Here is a 15,004-nt window from a genome sequence, read left to right as displayed (position 1 = left end):
AGCACGAAGCCAGGCCATCGCCCAGCAAGCCAAGCGCGCCGCACAAACAGCCACGCCAGGCCCAGCGCAAGGCCAGGCCCAGCAGGCTGCGCAGCGCGCACAACGCGCACATCACGCGCAGCGCGCGCGGGCGCTGCGTGGGCTGCTGCTCGCGCGCACGCATGGGGGCCCATCGTGGCTGTCGTGCGTGTGTGTGCAAGTGTTTGTGTTCGTGCACGTTTCCTAAAACATGCAGAGTTCGGTTAATGATTAAATTCCTAATTCTATTTGATAAATTAATTAAATTAGAGTTCTTGTAGGATTCTAGGTTTAATTAATTTGTATCTGAATAGGATTTCGATTCCCTTTCCATACCCCTATAAATATGAGGCTAGGGCTCACAATTTATAACAAGTTTCAAAGTATTCAAAAGTGAGTTTTTTGAGAGAAAATTAAAACACACATCTTGCTCATAAAGTGCCGAAATTTTCTAGTACCTTAAGGGCGATTCTAGTTGGTCAATCTTAAGGCGGATCCGGACGTGCTGTGGACTATCTACGGAGGGACGACACTTGGAGTCCTAAAGACTTGTTCTTGTTCGGTTCGGGCGCAGCTAGGGAGGGCACGCAACAAAGAGTATGCATCTAAATTATGCTATATGATTATGTGTAAATAATATGTTGTCCTGGGTTAATGGTTGTTTCCGCATGATATATGTAATATCATATGTATCATAACCTAACAATATAGACGTAAACAATTTTCCTTTTAATTAAAATTCGATATGAGCTAATTAAAATCAGAACATTATGTAGTTATAGTATATTAAAACCTGTTGAGTTACTTATTTTATTTTAGTAGCTAAGCAACCTAAAATGTGTTGTACGAGGTCGAAGAAACAACCTATAAAATCGAATCAGATATTACTTTTGACCTTCGATTTTGTGTCTTGATATTCGTTTTCGTCCAATATATATAAAACTCTAGAACTACAAATTATTTCACCAATATTATTAATCAACCTTATTACTTTATATTTTTTTCTGGTCCTACATCTTTATTATATAATTATACGGAGCATGATTACTGCTTTTTAGTACTTTTAATTGAAATTAATATTTTGCCGAGTAAAACGTAGTTTTTTTCCCTACATCTGTTGTGCATAATTAATACTCATATTGTCTGCTACGAATCTTGAAAAGTGAGTACCCCGTCACATTTTAGTGTATAATTTGATGTTTTTTTAGGTTTTTTTTTAGGGAACGTATTTTAGTACTTTATATTTAGTCATAATTTTGAAAAGTGAATACTACATGTATTATTTGCATCATTTACCGAATAATTGTTGTTATTAAATGATCTTATTTTGACTTTTTTTTTCTTCCAATTATATTGTTTCCCATAGGAAAATTATAATTTGCATTAAACGTTTTTTTAAATCTTGGCATTAATTATGTATTTAAAATTTGATTAATTCTATGATGAGGGTACTATAGACTATTCTATAGGGGGACACCGAAAGTTCATTTACTTAAATGACCTCAAAAGTTCCTTTACTGATTAGATATATATAGTTGAATTTGATATAATAATGATGTAAGTGGGCAATTGGCAATGAAGAAATGAAAAAAACAAATATGATGTGAAGTTACCAAAAATAGAATTATTTATGATTTAGGTGGACTCATGTGAAAGTAAAAAATAATAAAACAATTGAGCAGTGATTGTAAAAGTAACCAAAAAAAAAAAATTATGATTTCTAAAAAAAATACGACCAAGAGTAATAATTGTGACTTCTAAAAAACACAGAGATAACTCAATCATGTGACCTGTGAATGTGTGAACTTTAACGGAAGCTGCTACATGTACCCTCAGGGTACCAAATAGTAACATATCGTTGGCTCCCATTAATTGTTTTCACATAAACAACCCCACATGTGATTAAAATTTAAATCTAAAATATCAAATGGTTTTTAAATGTAAAATTATAGACCAATCACAATCAAGGATTTCATACCCTAAGAGTACATGTAACATTTTCGTTTTTTACCACCTCCACCAACTTTCGGAAGCTGCTACATATATCCTTAGGGTATTAAATAGTAACATACCCTGGGCTCTCACTGGTTGCTTTCACATAAGCAATCCCACATGAGATTAAAATATAAATCTAAAGTAGTAACCCTACATAAAATTTAAAATTTAGACCAATGACAGCCAAGGGTATCATCCTTAGGATATACTCATATACTCCCTCTGTATTTATTTAGGGATACACTTGTCTTTTCCGGCCGTATTTATTTAAAAGAACACTTGTCATTTTTAGTAAGTTATCAACCCCACCATCTAATTAAATAATACATCTAATTTACCCTATGACCCACCATCATTAAACAAATAATTTCATAAACCTACCACACCTCCCAACCCCCAAAATATCTACCCAAACCCATTTATTTTAATATTTTATTTTATTATATTTGTCTTATTAATACCCACATCCGACAAATGTATCCCTTAAATAAATACAGAATGAGTAATTTTAAATTTTTTAAAATCTGAAGAAACCAGTAATTGCGAAAATGGTAAGCTGACTGAGCTCTTTTAGATTTTTTTTTTAAAAAAAAGTAGACGCGGCGGTTCAAACAGACAGAGTGACGTGTGGTGCAGATGCAGGGTCGAATACGCAACTAATTACGGGACCCAGTGTGACGTGGACCCCAAAGCAAATGAAAATCAGGGTGCCATCTTTCCTCATCAGATCTCACAGATCTTCATATTGGGAATCTATTTTATTTTTTATTTTCTTAAATTTCCAAGCGGTTGACTGGATGATAATCTCAACTCAATTTCCACATTTGTCCTTTAGTGCTTGGCATATTTTTACATCTATCTAAATTAAATCCCGTATACGCACGGGTATTAAAAAAAAAATTACAATATTTTTGTAATATATTGTACGGAGTAATAATAAAAGAATTATTAAAAAATAAAATAGTACGAAATACTCCCACTGCCTCTTAATACTCGCACCGGTCAAATCGGTGCGGAGTTTATGATATTTAAATTGACTTATTAATTTAATGGGTGTTAGTTAATAGTGGGGTATTTTTTTTTAATATAGTGAGTGGGAAATGTGTAAGGGGTGAGGAGTGGTGAGTGGTGAGTGAGGGGTGTGGATTTTTAAATGTTTTTTTTGTAGGGAGTAGAGGTGTAGGTGGGGTAGTAGGTAAGTGTGAGAAATAATATAATATTGGTAAAGATTTCATTTATAGAAGCGGTGCAAGTATTAAGGGACGACCCGAAAGGAAAGCGGTGCGAGTATTAAGGGACGGAGGGAGTATAAATAAGTTTGCGGGGGTGTTTGGTTAGGAGAGGTTTGAGAGAAAAAGAGATTTAGAATTAGAGGTTTGACATTTAGAAAAAGCTAATTGGGAGTGTTTGGTTAGGAGAGGATTGAAAGAGAGTTTTGGGGTGAAAAAGCTAATTTTGAAAAAGCTCAATATATGAGCTTTTTGCAATTAGAGGTTTGAGAAAGTGGATGAAATTAAATGACTCTTTTGTCCTATTATTTTCTATTATTACAACCACTATCAACCTTGGTACCCTACATATTTTTCTCCTAAAAACATTACTCACACTTTCTTTTTCATTTCACCATATTTACTAGATTCGTTTTTTGTTGTAATAAATTTTATATTAGTACTTTGACGCAATTGAAGTATATTGCAATTATGCTTAAAATTTCATTAGTAATATTTATCTATTTGAAAAATATATTATTATTAAAAAAAATTAAATAAATAATTTTTTTTATTTAGTAAATGTTTTATTAGAATATAGAGAGAAAAAAATTAACACAATAAAATATTTGTCTAATATTAATAAGACAAAAAGTATGTCAATGCTATTAATGGTCATTTTCATATTAACGGCTAACCGCTATCAGCTAATTTACCAAACACCTTTACACAAACAACTACTGCAACCAGCTAGTCAAATCAGTTAATATTAACAGCTAGTCAAACCAACTATTAGCTAACAGCTAACCGCTCCTAACCAAACATGGCCTGCAAATTTTAAAAAGATTAATATATAATCATTTCAACTGCTGGTCGAATCGATTTCCAAGTTGTATTGAGTTAAAATTATCGGTCGCATGTAAATTTGGCTCGGTTTAAATTTATCGGATCCAAATTGGATGTCGGGTTTCTTCAGGTCAGTTGCAAATTGTATTCGGATCTTGAATCCGTGGGTTCAAGACCCAAAAAATACCCTCTCCACCCCTTCTCCCTCTCCCCGTAACAGACTACCAGTTCACGTTTCAGTTACTCTCTTCGATTTTCTTCCATTTCCTTATCAAAATCAAAACGCAGGTTCGTGAACTGAAGCCAAATTTCAGGTTCACAAATTAGAGAGCTAAAAACCAGTTTCTTTCAATCGAATTCCCAGGTTTGCGAATATGTTTGTTTCTCATTCAATTGTTTCACATATAAATGTTGTTTCTCTTCTATAATACATTTTTATTCATTTCCTTTAATTTCGTAGTCATTTCATAGAGTTACACTGTAAACGAGTTACATGTTCTACAAAATGATAAGCTAATAAGTTGATTTGTGAGCTTAATTGGTGAAGAATTATCGGCTATTATGGCAAGCGTCGAGTTAATTTGCGGGTTGGGGGCTTTTGAATCTTTCGTACTTTTTTTCATTTAAATTAGGGTTTATGTATATTATCATCTACATTACGAATCAATTAGCATCAAGGCTTTAAATTTAGTTTTCTAATACTTCGTATGATTTTGTCAGTATTAAGTGACAATGTTGTCAATTATCTGATTAAACTGAATAATTTTCACTAAGGTTAAGAGCTTGCTGTTTTATGATTGTCGACTTGACTCCCCCGTTTAGGATAGGTCATAGGTTAATATGTCTTACGAGGGCTGTTGAATGATATTGGCTTACAAAGTTACAATTTGATTTTCTTCAGTCAATTATTTTGGGTTTGGACCATAATGAGGAAGCATGCTGATTTAAACCAATTGCCTTCTTCAACCAAGATTAAATTCGAGGAGAGCGATTCCTCAAGTGAAGATAGCGAGTCGTTTTCTGAAGATGTTAGTGGTTTTGATGATATGTGATTTCCAGTGAAGTAGTTGAGTTGTTGTGTCAATTTGTGATGGATTTTTTGTATGTCTACATAGGAGGAAGTCAATATACAGAATGAACTTGCTGATGTACCATTTGGAGAGTTACAGAAGGCGCGTGCAGATGGCAGCACCCTTGCCTTGCACCGGAAACGCGAATCTGAGAATAAGTCTAAGCGAGCAAATAAAAACAGGTATGGAGGTCGTGAATCATTGTTACTACTGTGCTAGTTGGTGATATTTTTAACAATTATTTGGAATTGAGTATTGGTATCACTTTTTTTTAATGAAGGCCAATGGAGGTGAGTAGCAAAAAGCCTGTTAGTAGATTCAGAGAAGTGATTCAAGTGCCTAAGAAGGTGAAACTGACAGCAACTATGTAGTTCATTAATTTTTTTATATAGCAACTACTACCTCCATTTCACAATACATGCAACATTTCTTTTTTCACACGTATTCCAACATGCTTTTTTGGACATTAGTATCTCTAATTGCATATAAGTAAAAATTATAAAAAGTTGACATTTGGAATCCTCACATTGATGCGAACTTGACTGTGTTTTTTCTTACATAATCGTAAGAAAGATTATCAAAGTTGGTTGATATATAGTGCCCAGATGAGAAATGTTACATGCATTGTGAAGCGGAGGTAGTATGTACTACGTAGTAACAAACTAACAAAAATATTACGGTGGATCACTTTCCTTACTCATTGGTTAGGATGATAATATCAGCAACTATGTAGTTCATTAATTATTTTTGGGGTAAGGTTGTGTACGTCCGACCCCCCTTACCCCGCTTCTTGCGGGAGCCTCTTCGATGCAATGGGGTAATGATGATAATGAATGGTGTTTGGAATATTATGATAGCCCTGTTCCTTTAATGAAATTCACTACCTAGGCTAGCAACTATTTAGTCTCGCATTCAAACAATTGGGATTTCTACAATTACGATTGCCCTGGTCTTTGAATGAAATTTCACCACCTAGTCTAGCACTCTAGCAACTATGGGATCTCTGGCGACGGAGGTGGTTCTGGATTGGTATATGCCTCCCGGTTAAGACACCCATCAATTATCATAACTTATGGAATTATTTTCTCCCATTGGAAGTTCAAGCGGATATTTGTAAGCTCTGTTTTGTGTTCTCGCGAGGCTAATCACTTTTGTAATGTGATTGTAATAGGTAGTACGTGATCCACGTTTTGAGTCTCTTTGCGGCACGCTTGATGAAGAGGGGTAAGGCTCCTGTTTGAATTTGGATACTCATTTTGTGCTTGTATTCTAGCTTTATATCTCATATTCTATTCCAGCAGTTTTCTGTCACTTTTTGTTTTTGTTAAATCTGTGAATGCTGATCTTTGAAGATAGTTTATTCTGCTACTGATTTGATTTGGTACCAGACTTTCAATCTTTTGTTATATATATTCGTATTAGGAAACTAGGAAAGGATATATCTTAGAGATATGCGGTGAAATCGGTGTACAGTTTGTAGACTCACAATATTATATGATGTGATGGAGTAATATGATGACCTAAACATGGAATTTAAGCAGGGGCATATTTGATAGAAGTTGCATTGTTGCATATGACTTGCATCATTCAACATTAAACATAAGCTTTGTGTACAAAACAGGTTCAAGAAGAGATACAAATTTATCTACGAAGAGAACCTTCCCGTCGAAAAAGAAGTATGTTTATTTTGCTTTTTGTTGTCTGCCTTGTTTTAAAATCTGTTTTGCCTTCTCAGCCATCATCATAATACTTTCGTCTTCTCACAGGAATTGAAGAAGTTGTTGGGGTCATCAAAAGACCCTGAAGTCATTGAAAAATTGAGAAATCAGATTTCCGTGATTGTAAGTATTTCCGCCTACTGTTTTAGTTTTAAAGAGTGTTTTGAGGACTCACTTTCATTAAAGTTCATGCTTGAAGCTTATTACACTTTTCATACCTATAAAGTTATGATTTGATTTTCACAAGTTCGCTTTTTTATGTTTTTTCTTAGGACAAACAAATGAAGTCTGATTCAATACAGCTCAGAAGAGATCAAATTCTTTCTGAGCAGAAGAAGAGGGTGAGAGAAGCAGTAAAGCAAGGAAAACGTCCCTTTTATATCAAGAAATGTAACCCTTTCCATATCTTTTTCTTTCCTTCTTGTTTCAATTCCTCCCTCTCCTATAAGGAAACATGCATATCAAATGAAGCGGGATATGGCCATCCACACACACACACACACACACACACACACACACTTTGATCCACAATGCAGATGCATTAAGGATCCGTTTGGTAGGGCGTAAAACGTTTTCTTTGTAAATGATTTTCCATGGAAAACATTTTTCAAGGGAAAACACAATTCCAAATAGTTTTCCTTTGTTTGGTACCTTAAAGGAAAATGGGAGAAGATGGTGAAAATTAAGGGGAAGAAAGGAGAGGGAGGTAAGGAGTAACGAAGGAAAAGTGGTTTCCCTCCCTTTCAAATGTAAAAGGGTTTTCCACCTTTGAGGAGTCATGGAAAATTGTTTTCCATCCCTTACCCAACCAAACAACGTAAAATGGTTGACAAGGGGAAAATCGTTTTCCATGAAAACGTTTTACGCTCTACCAAACGGAGCCTAAGTGATTACTGTGACTTTTTATTCCCCTATCTTTCAGACCTACTTTGTAAAAAATCTGTTTCCAGCTTCCGTAACTTTTTGAGTGAATCACACCACACTTACTCTAGAGCCTCATATGCTCCTTTTGTGGAGGGGGTCAGGGGGCAAAGGCACACCTGCTTACACTTGCAATTGCAGAAAATCGGTGCCTGTCGGACCTATTTTTGTACGAAAGGAATTTGACTGATTTGCTACTTCATAATAAAGGAGAGGAAGGATGTTGATATGTTGATCTAGTATGTTAAAAGTCAAATGATAACCACCCACCATGAAACAAAACATTCTTAAGGGGTCTAAATGTACGCAACCATACTCCTAATTAGTGAGTGGTAGAGAGACTATTCATGTAATTGTGAAAGTCAATGAAAAAAGAAGCAAAAACTTCAAAAGAATCCTCTAAAACGAAGAATAATCAGATATGTCTCTAAAGTAATACGAAGTACACAGCTAAACAGTCTACATGGCTACATAGAAAACAAAATATCAGGAAATTTGTATAAAAGCAAGAACTTAACCTGATGGTTAGACTTCTAACTTCGTACTTCGTATCTTTGTGTGTATGACCAGTTCACCACCATCCTGTGGTCACTCTTTTCTTTTCCTTTAAACTGCATACTCAATCTTGATATTTCTCATTCTCAGATTTGAATATCGAAAGATACTTTTGCAATTTCTTTTTACTGTGTCATCTTTACAAAACTCTCTGATTCTAGAATTACTTCAGGCCTTCCCCTTAGATCTGTGCTTCAATGCTTCATAGAAGCAAGCCATTTTAGATGGGAGTGAGTTAATTTAATTTTCTCATGTTAATATGGATTGAAGGGAAAAGTGTGGAGGTTAAGCTAATGGTATGAATATACTTTATAATTGAAAGCATTTTGAAAATATTGGATGATTAATATTCTTAGATTTGTTGATGTAACATTAGCAGTAGATGATTCTGAGGGTTTGCAATTTGCATTTGGAGAGTGGACTTAGCGTAGCTGGTTTCTTTGACATTGTTGATAAAGTTAAAATGTCTTGTTGATGGCTTCGTATGATAGACGGTGACCCGCTAGTAGTGGGTTGAAGGGCTGAGCGTCAGAGCGGCATAGCCATACTTGTAAAGAAAGACCTTTATAGAGATTGGAATATTCTTCTGTTGGATGATAGGAATACTGGCTAAAGGTTTATTCTCGATGTACTTAAACAACTTCTATTGCCGGAGTTGGGATGGCAGTCTTCTTGTGAATTTTCACTTCAGTACCGCACAACCTTAATTGAGCCTAACTCAGAAGAACATATGAGATGCACGTTACGCAACTTGAGCTGTTTGAAGCAGTGTTTCTTGCAAATGCTCATTTAATTTTCTTGTTGCAGCTGAAGTCCGAGAACAGATGCACATCGAGAAGTACAATAAACTCAAGGTATATGCTTACCTTTTGCATGTATTATGCGTATGATTAAGTGCCTTACTCTTGAACTGGTATATTATTGTCTTTAATCAGGATTCTGGTAAGCTGGATTCTTTCATGGAAAAGAAGAGGAGGAGGAACGCTGCAAAGGACCATAGGTTCATGCCTTACAGGAAGGCTAACAATAATGAGTAACAACACAACTCTATTAGGATACTTGAGATCTTTACTGACTTGCCGATGAGCAAGTTCTCCTTCCAATTTTCACTGCATTCAGAAATGGGACTTATACACCGAGTACAAAGTATTTTTCTCGTACTATTTTTCGTATCGTAGCGGCAACTTCCTTTTGTACTTGTAGAGATATGGATTATACCTATTGTTTCAATTTCCAAACTACGGAGTACTCCGTATATAGCAGTGTTTTTCAATTGTATTTGTGAATACTCTGTATGCAGCGAATACAAGCAGAATATACCTGATCAACCATAGTCCGGCCTGTTGCCCCCACCTGACCCTGTCCAAAAAAGTGCGGGTTTGGGTAGCATAAAATATGCATTTTTAGACCAAAATTCAAGCCCACCCGTAAAAGCCCATTGTGGCTCGCAAAGCCCGTACCAGCTTTATAGTTCGGGTATGATTTTTTGTGTTAAAGCCCAGCCCGAACTTTGATCACCTCTAGAGCAGAATAATAAGCTCATGAGAATTTGGTGTTCCAATTAAAACATTATCAGTATAAATGTGAAATGATTGACAATGCAACTTGAATGATGCATAAAATCCAGGATCCATAAAGTCGGAGAAAAAACTCAGAAACATGTCCAAGATTACCATTCACCTGCCAATTATCATACCCACGACACCAAAATACATGGCACCAGACTACCAGTATTTACTCGTGGCGGTCCACAAAAGGTAGGATCTAAATAATTGCTGGCATGCTTACTAGAAGTAGTACCAAAATATCAATTGATCACGAGTCACAACGCATGCACATTCACATATCATCTCAACATCCTTCTTTAATGCTAAGTTTAAAAGTAAAACTATTGTGCAGTGCTTCTCTGGTCCTTACCATTATTTTCATAAGCCTAACATAAATTGTTAAAGCCCCCCGACTTGTTTGTGGCGCGATAATGGGTCGTGTGTTGGTGGCTGTAGTGGTGGTAGTGACGGTGGTGGTGTTTTTTAGCACCAGTTTAGGTGAATGCAAATGTGAAATAAAGGGTATATTCAACTTTGGAGACTCTAATACTGATACAGGAGGTTTCTTTGCTGCATTTCCATCTGAAAGAGGACCGTTTGGGATGACTTTTTTCAAGAAACCTGTTGGTAGAGCTTCTGATGGAAGGGTCATTGTTGATTTCTTAGGTAACTTCACTATCTTTCTAAAACTTAACTGTTTATTTGGCAATGATGTTCTGTATGTTTTTCAGCTGAAGCCATCGGAATACCATTTGTAAGCCCGTACTTGAAGGCGATTGGAGCTGATTTCAGACATGGAGCAAACTTTGCAACAGCAGCATCTACTGTAAGGCTGCCCAACACTTCCTTGTTTGTCACTGGTGTCAGCCCCTTCTCTTTGGCCATTCAACTTAACCAATTGAAGGAGTTACAATCCAAAGTTCATGACAATGGTACCAATTTCATTATTGTTGCGGTTACTATCTAATGTTGTACGAGAAAGTCTTAGGCTATAATTGGTATTGTCATAGTTTGGTTAAAGCAGAGTGGTTGCATTTTCTCATTTAGTACTCACAAGTCAACGTAATTGCATTTTTATTTGGTATCAAACAACATAGTTTGGAACTCACGAGTTAAAGGTAAATGTTTTTTTTGATGGGTCAAACTCAATTTATTACCTGAAGTTACCATTTAGCCATTAGTATTTTAAGGACTATACCAATTATAGTCTCAGAAAACCTCAATGTTGTACTGATTGAATTCCTTCTGTTAGTATCAACCCCTCTTCCTTCTGTGAGCACATTTGGTAAAGCACTATACACATTCTACATTGGCCAAAATGACTTTACTGGAAATTTAGCATACATTGGTATCAGTGGAGTGAAGCAGTACTTACCTCAAGTGATTTCCCAGATTGCTTCTGCCATCAAGGTCTACCCTTTTACACATTTTTTTTCCTTTTAACAATTCTGAAGTTCATTTACTAACAATTCAGAAGTTGATGAAATAAAAATAACAGGAAGTATATGGTATAGGAGGAAGAACATTTTGGGTGCTTAACCTTGCACCAATTGGTTGCTACCCTGCATTTTTGGTGGAGCTCCCACACGAAAGCTCGGATATCGACGAATTTGGTTGCATGATCTCCTACAACAATGCAGTGAGAGATTACAATGAGATGCTAAAAAAGGCAATCCAACAAACCAGGGCAGTTTTACCTGATGCTTCCATTATTTATGTGGATACTCATTCTGTGTTGCTTGACCTCTTCCAGCACCCTACATCTTATGGTATTACTACTTTACGAGTTATATATAAATTATTCATATGCTTTTTTTTTGAGTAATCATGAATGGGTTTCTGCTATTTAAAATGATTAGTTGTTATACTTTGATGTCTAATTAGATATTGAGTTAATTAGCTTATGATGGTTAAGGCAGCATTGATCAACTATACAATTTTATTAAATAAAGTAAGCTTGCATCAGCTAAAATGGCCTTAATCTGGTCTTAATCATGAGCAATATTAATAGTTATTAGCAACAATTCTTACCCTGTGGAATAAATCAAACGTAGTACTACTTTTTAGACCTCTGTTCAGAAAGGAGCCTCTTTTATGCTTTTTACTTTTAGGTTTTGATCTTGTTTGTGATAAAAACAGGACTGAAGTATGGAACTAGAGCATGTTGTGGACAAGGGGGTGGAAATTACAATTTCAACCCCCAGGTATTCTGTGGAAACACCAAGCTCATCAACGGAAGTACATTAACCGCGACAGCTTGTGAAGATCCAAGCAAATATGTAAGTTGGGATGGCATACATGCTACTGAAGCCGCCAACAAGATTGTCACTTTAGCCATTCTTAATGGCTCTAAATTCGATCCTCCTTTCCTTCTTCACCGCGTCTGTGATCTCCAGCGTATCTGATAAACTGCAGTCTGCAGTACCTAAACTGGCCTTTTCTTAGATCAGTACTAGTTGACATTATTAGTAGTAATAGTAGTTATGTTTTAATGAATGATACAAGGAAGATTCGTCCTTGGAAGTTGTTGATGGAGTTAAATTAAAGGATTTAAACATGATTATTGTTTATATTAGTTTCACACCTTAATTCAAAGTTGATAATGGACTAAGTGGACAATAATATGCTTGTCTTTTGTTTTTATTTTTCCAGTTAAGTTCTTTGGTGTATTTGCTGGAAATGATGGGTCTATTCCACCAAACTCTTTGTTTTTCTTTTCACATTTCCTGTCATCTTGTAGAAACCAGCAGGAGTATTATGAACATAATAGTGTTAATAAATCAATTTTGTTTTGAATAGTGCAAGTATATTAAGGGAAATTTCACCAGCTAAAGCAAATATATAAAAGCAAAATGAAGCTCAAAATTAATTTACAGTTTCCCATGAACAATTGCAATGCTAAGTATAGTGTACATTCACGAAACTAATTAAACTATCTTAAAGAACATGGAACACAAACTAAAAAAAGGAAAACTGAAAATAATTCTCAAGGAGCAAAGTCATTCTCAAGAACTGCCTGAGTTCTAGTGACAGGAGCCAAAGGCAACTTACTATTACCAATCCATGTTGTATCAAGAGACTCACTCTTCTCTGACATTCTTTCCATTCTTTTGAATTTCCTCGAACTTATTATTTTATAACCAAGAACAATACACACAACCAACAACATCAAACCAACAAATCCAGCCGCGAATCCAACCACCCACCACACCCACAACGCGATGATTTTCTTCTTCCTTTTATCTCTTCTTCCTAGAGAAGATGGCAACAACGGCGAAGGTGGTGAAGGCAGAGGTGAAGGTGGTGGTGGTGGTGGTGTAGAGTCATTAACTTTAGGCATTGCTATAGCAAAATGCCCTACACCTTGTGACAAGCAAACATTAGGCCTTAACATATCACCCAATTCAACCAAACCATTCAATGGATCAAATCTAACACATTTTTTAACCTTATTATTTTTCACATTACTATTATTTCTTCCTTGAGATAATAACAATTCCCCTTTAGAAAACTTCACCTTAATTGGCTCCCCTATTAAGGTGATATTAAGCCTTTTCGACCTCTTTTCTCCACTTGAGCCCGAGGCATCATACACCGCGAAACCAATGACTTTGGTGAGAAATGTATACCCAGGTAACTCATAGTAATGAGATGATAAATTCCCCAAGTTTTCATACATGATTTCCAATCTTTTCACATAAGGGATTGTGTATATTTTTGGTGGTATTTCGAAATATGTCGAATTTACTCCTTTACCCCATAATGTACTGCTCCTTAACCTCATAACTGAAACCTTCACACCAGAAAAATTACCAGGGAGAGATATATTGTACAGAACACCTGTGTGAGGCTTTTTGGGTAATGATTTTGAGGAGTAATTATAGAGATAATCATCTAAATTAGTAGAATTATTGTCAGTAATATGTGTAATGTTGTTTAATTGTAAGGCAAATGAAGATAAAAATGACAAATTTAAGAACATGATCATCACCCATATACCAGTAGTAGAAATTGATGCATACCAGTTTATATTAGAATCTGCCCACATTGCTTCTGATCTTAATTACATTCTGGGATTATGATTAATTAACTCCTTAATTAATCTGCAAAAAAGATTAAGAAAGTTGCAATCTTTATTCTTCTGCCCAGAAAACCTCTGATTTTTGTGAAAAAAGGATGAAAAAGATTGGATTTTTAATGGGTTATGAATCAGAGAAAAAGAAAAAAGATGAGAACTTTGGGAAGTGGAGAAGTAATGGTTAGAGTTTGAGAGTTTTGTTGGTAAAAGTAAGATGAAAATGGAAATTTTTAAGCTAGAAAAAAGGAAATAGAGAATGGTTGATGATAAATAAGGAAATAAATAATGTAATTAGTAGTACTAATTAAGTGATTAGTGGTATAATTACGTAGAAGAAGGGGGTATGGTATGCTAGACTGTCAGCACCAGAGAAGAAAAAGGGAGGAGTGCTTTTTGAGTTGTTCAAAATAATGGTTTTGGTTTTTATTTCTTGACACTTAGTTAGCGAAGAATACGGGCTTAATTTACAAACCAAACACACAAATACTATATTTTTTTGAAAATTAAAATTAAAATATTATGGTTTGGTTTTGGCTGATTATAATTTAATATGGGTTTATATAAGTAGTTTGGTACAATTACATTTTATAAACTTGTTTGGTAGAGCCATAGAGGGTGTGGATTGAGGAATAAGAGAATATTGATAATGCAAGAATTGTGCCTTCAATCATTGGTAGAGGATGTACTCCTACAAGAGGCGAGTAGCAAATTCATCTTAAATCATGATTGGTAAAACTCATGGAGTCATGATTTGAATGAAAAATGTTCTACTAATTAAAAAAGCAAATGCTTGTAAAAGACCGTCCGATAAATTAATACGGAGTAATTTGTTAAACCATGAGTCATGTAATCATGTTAGTATATCACATTGTCACCCACTTGTTATCCAAGCACTCAATTGACATACCATTGACCATGGTCTGACATTTAACTAAGTGACACACAAGTTTATAGGATACGAGCTAATTGCAATATTGATAATTTACTGATAATTAAGTAGTACATCTAATGAAAGCCTTGTATTTATGCGATCAAGTTTCACTAGGGA

The 15,004-nt window shown here is 35.3% G+C and overlaps 3 protein-coding genes and 1 long non-coding RNA gene across 6 annotated transcripts; 2 read left to right on the top strand and 2 right to left on the bottom strand.

Moving 5' to 3' along the window:
* The first annotated feature begins 4,262 nt into the window (after positions 1-4,262).
* LOC110790325 (uncharacterized) lies at positions 4,263-9,659 on the top strand. The gene is made up of 10 exons (XM_021995108.2): positions 4,263-4,431; positions 4,969-5,095; positions 5,183-5,319; positions 5,418-5,484; positions 6,309-6,361; positions 6,759-6,813; positions 6,904-6,978; positions 7,128-7,245; positions 9,139-9,185; positions 9,267-9,659. Exons 2-10 carry the CDS (start codon positions 4,994-4,996, stop codon positions 9,366-9,368), a joined length of 756 nt encoding a protein of 251 aa, XP_021850800.1. The 5' UTR covers positions 4,263-4,431; positions 4,969-4,993; the 3' UTR covers positions 9,369-9,659.
* Positions 9,660-10,012: 353 nt separating this feature from the next.
* LOC110790307 (GDSL esterase/lipase At4g01130) lies at positions 10,013-12,529 on the top strand. 3 transcript variants are annotated; one of them, XM_021995097.2, is made up of 5 exons: positions 10,013-10,544; positions 10,616-10,810; positions 11,131-11,288; positions 11,377-11,647; positions 12,018-12,529. In XM_021995097.2, the coding sequence occupies exons 1-5, from the start codon at positions 10,310-10,312 to the stop codon at positions 12,281-12,283; spliced, it is 1,125 nt and encodes a 374-aa protein (XP_021850789.1). In that variant the 5' UTR covers positions 10,013-10,309; the 3' UTR covers positions 12,284-12,529. The 3 variants fall into 3 exon arrangements, with proteins under 3 accessions (XP_021850789.1, XP_021850793.1, XP_021850781.1); XM_021995101.2 differs by having other exon boundaries at positions 10,014-10,505; positions 10,610-10,810; XM_021995089.2 differs by having other exon boundaries at positions 10,022-10,544; positions 10,610-10,810.
* On the bottom strand, positions 11,181-14,661 carry LOC130468069 (uncharacterized). The gene is made up of 2 exons (XR_008928428.1): positions 13,901-14,661; positions 11,181-11,504 (listed from the first exon to the last, which is right to left on the bottom strand). It is a non-coding gene; the product is annotated as an uncharacterized lncRNA (long non-coding RNA).
* LOC110790274 (uncharacterized) lies at positions 12,663-13,894 on the bottom strand. Its single transcript, XM_021995065.2, has one exon. The coding sequence runs from the start codon at positions 13,864-13,866 to the stop codon at positions 12,865-12,867; it is 1,002 nt and encodes a 333-aa protein (XP_021850757.2). The 5' UTR covers positions 13,867-13,894; the 3' UTR covers positions 12,663-12,864.
* Positions 14,662-15,004: the final 343 nt, after the last annotated feature.

This window comes from Spinacia oleracea, chromosome 2 (assembly GCF_020520425.1).
Source record: "Spinacia oleracea cultivar Varoflay chromosome 2, BTI_SOV_V1, whole genome shotgun sequence".
Classification (NCBI taxonomy): Eukaryota; Viridiplantae; Streptophyta; class Magnoliopsida; order Caryophyllales; family Amaranthaceae; genus Spinacia; species Spinacia oleracea.
Note: the sequence above shows the minus strand (reverse complement) of the source record. Positions and strands in the feature narration are given on the sequence as shown.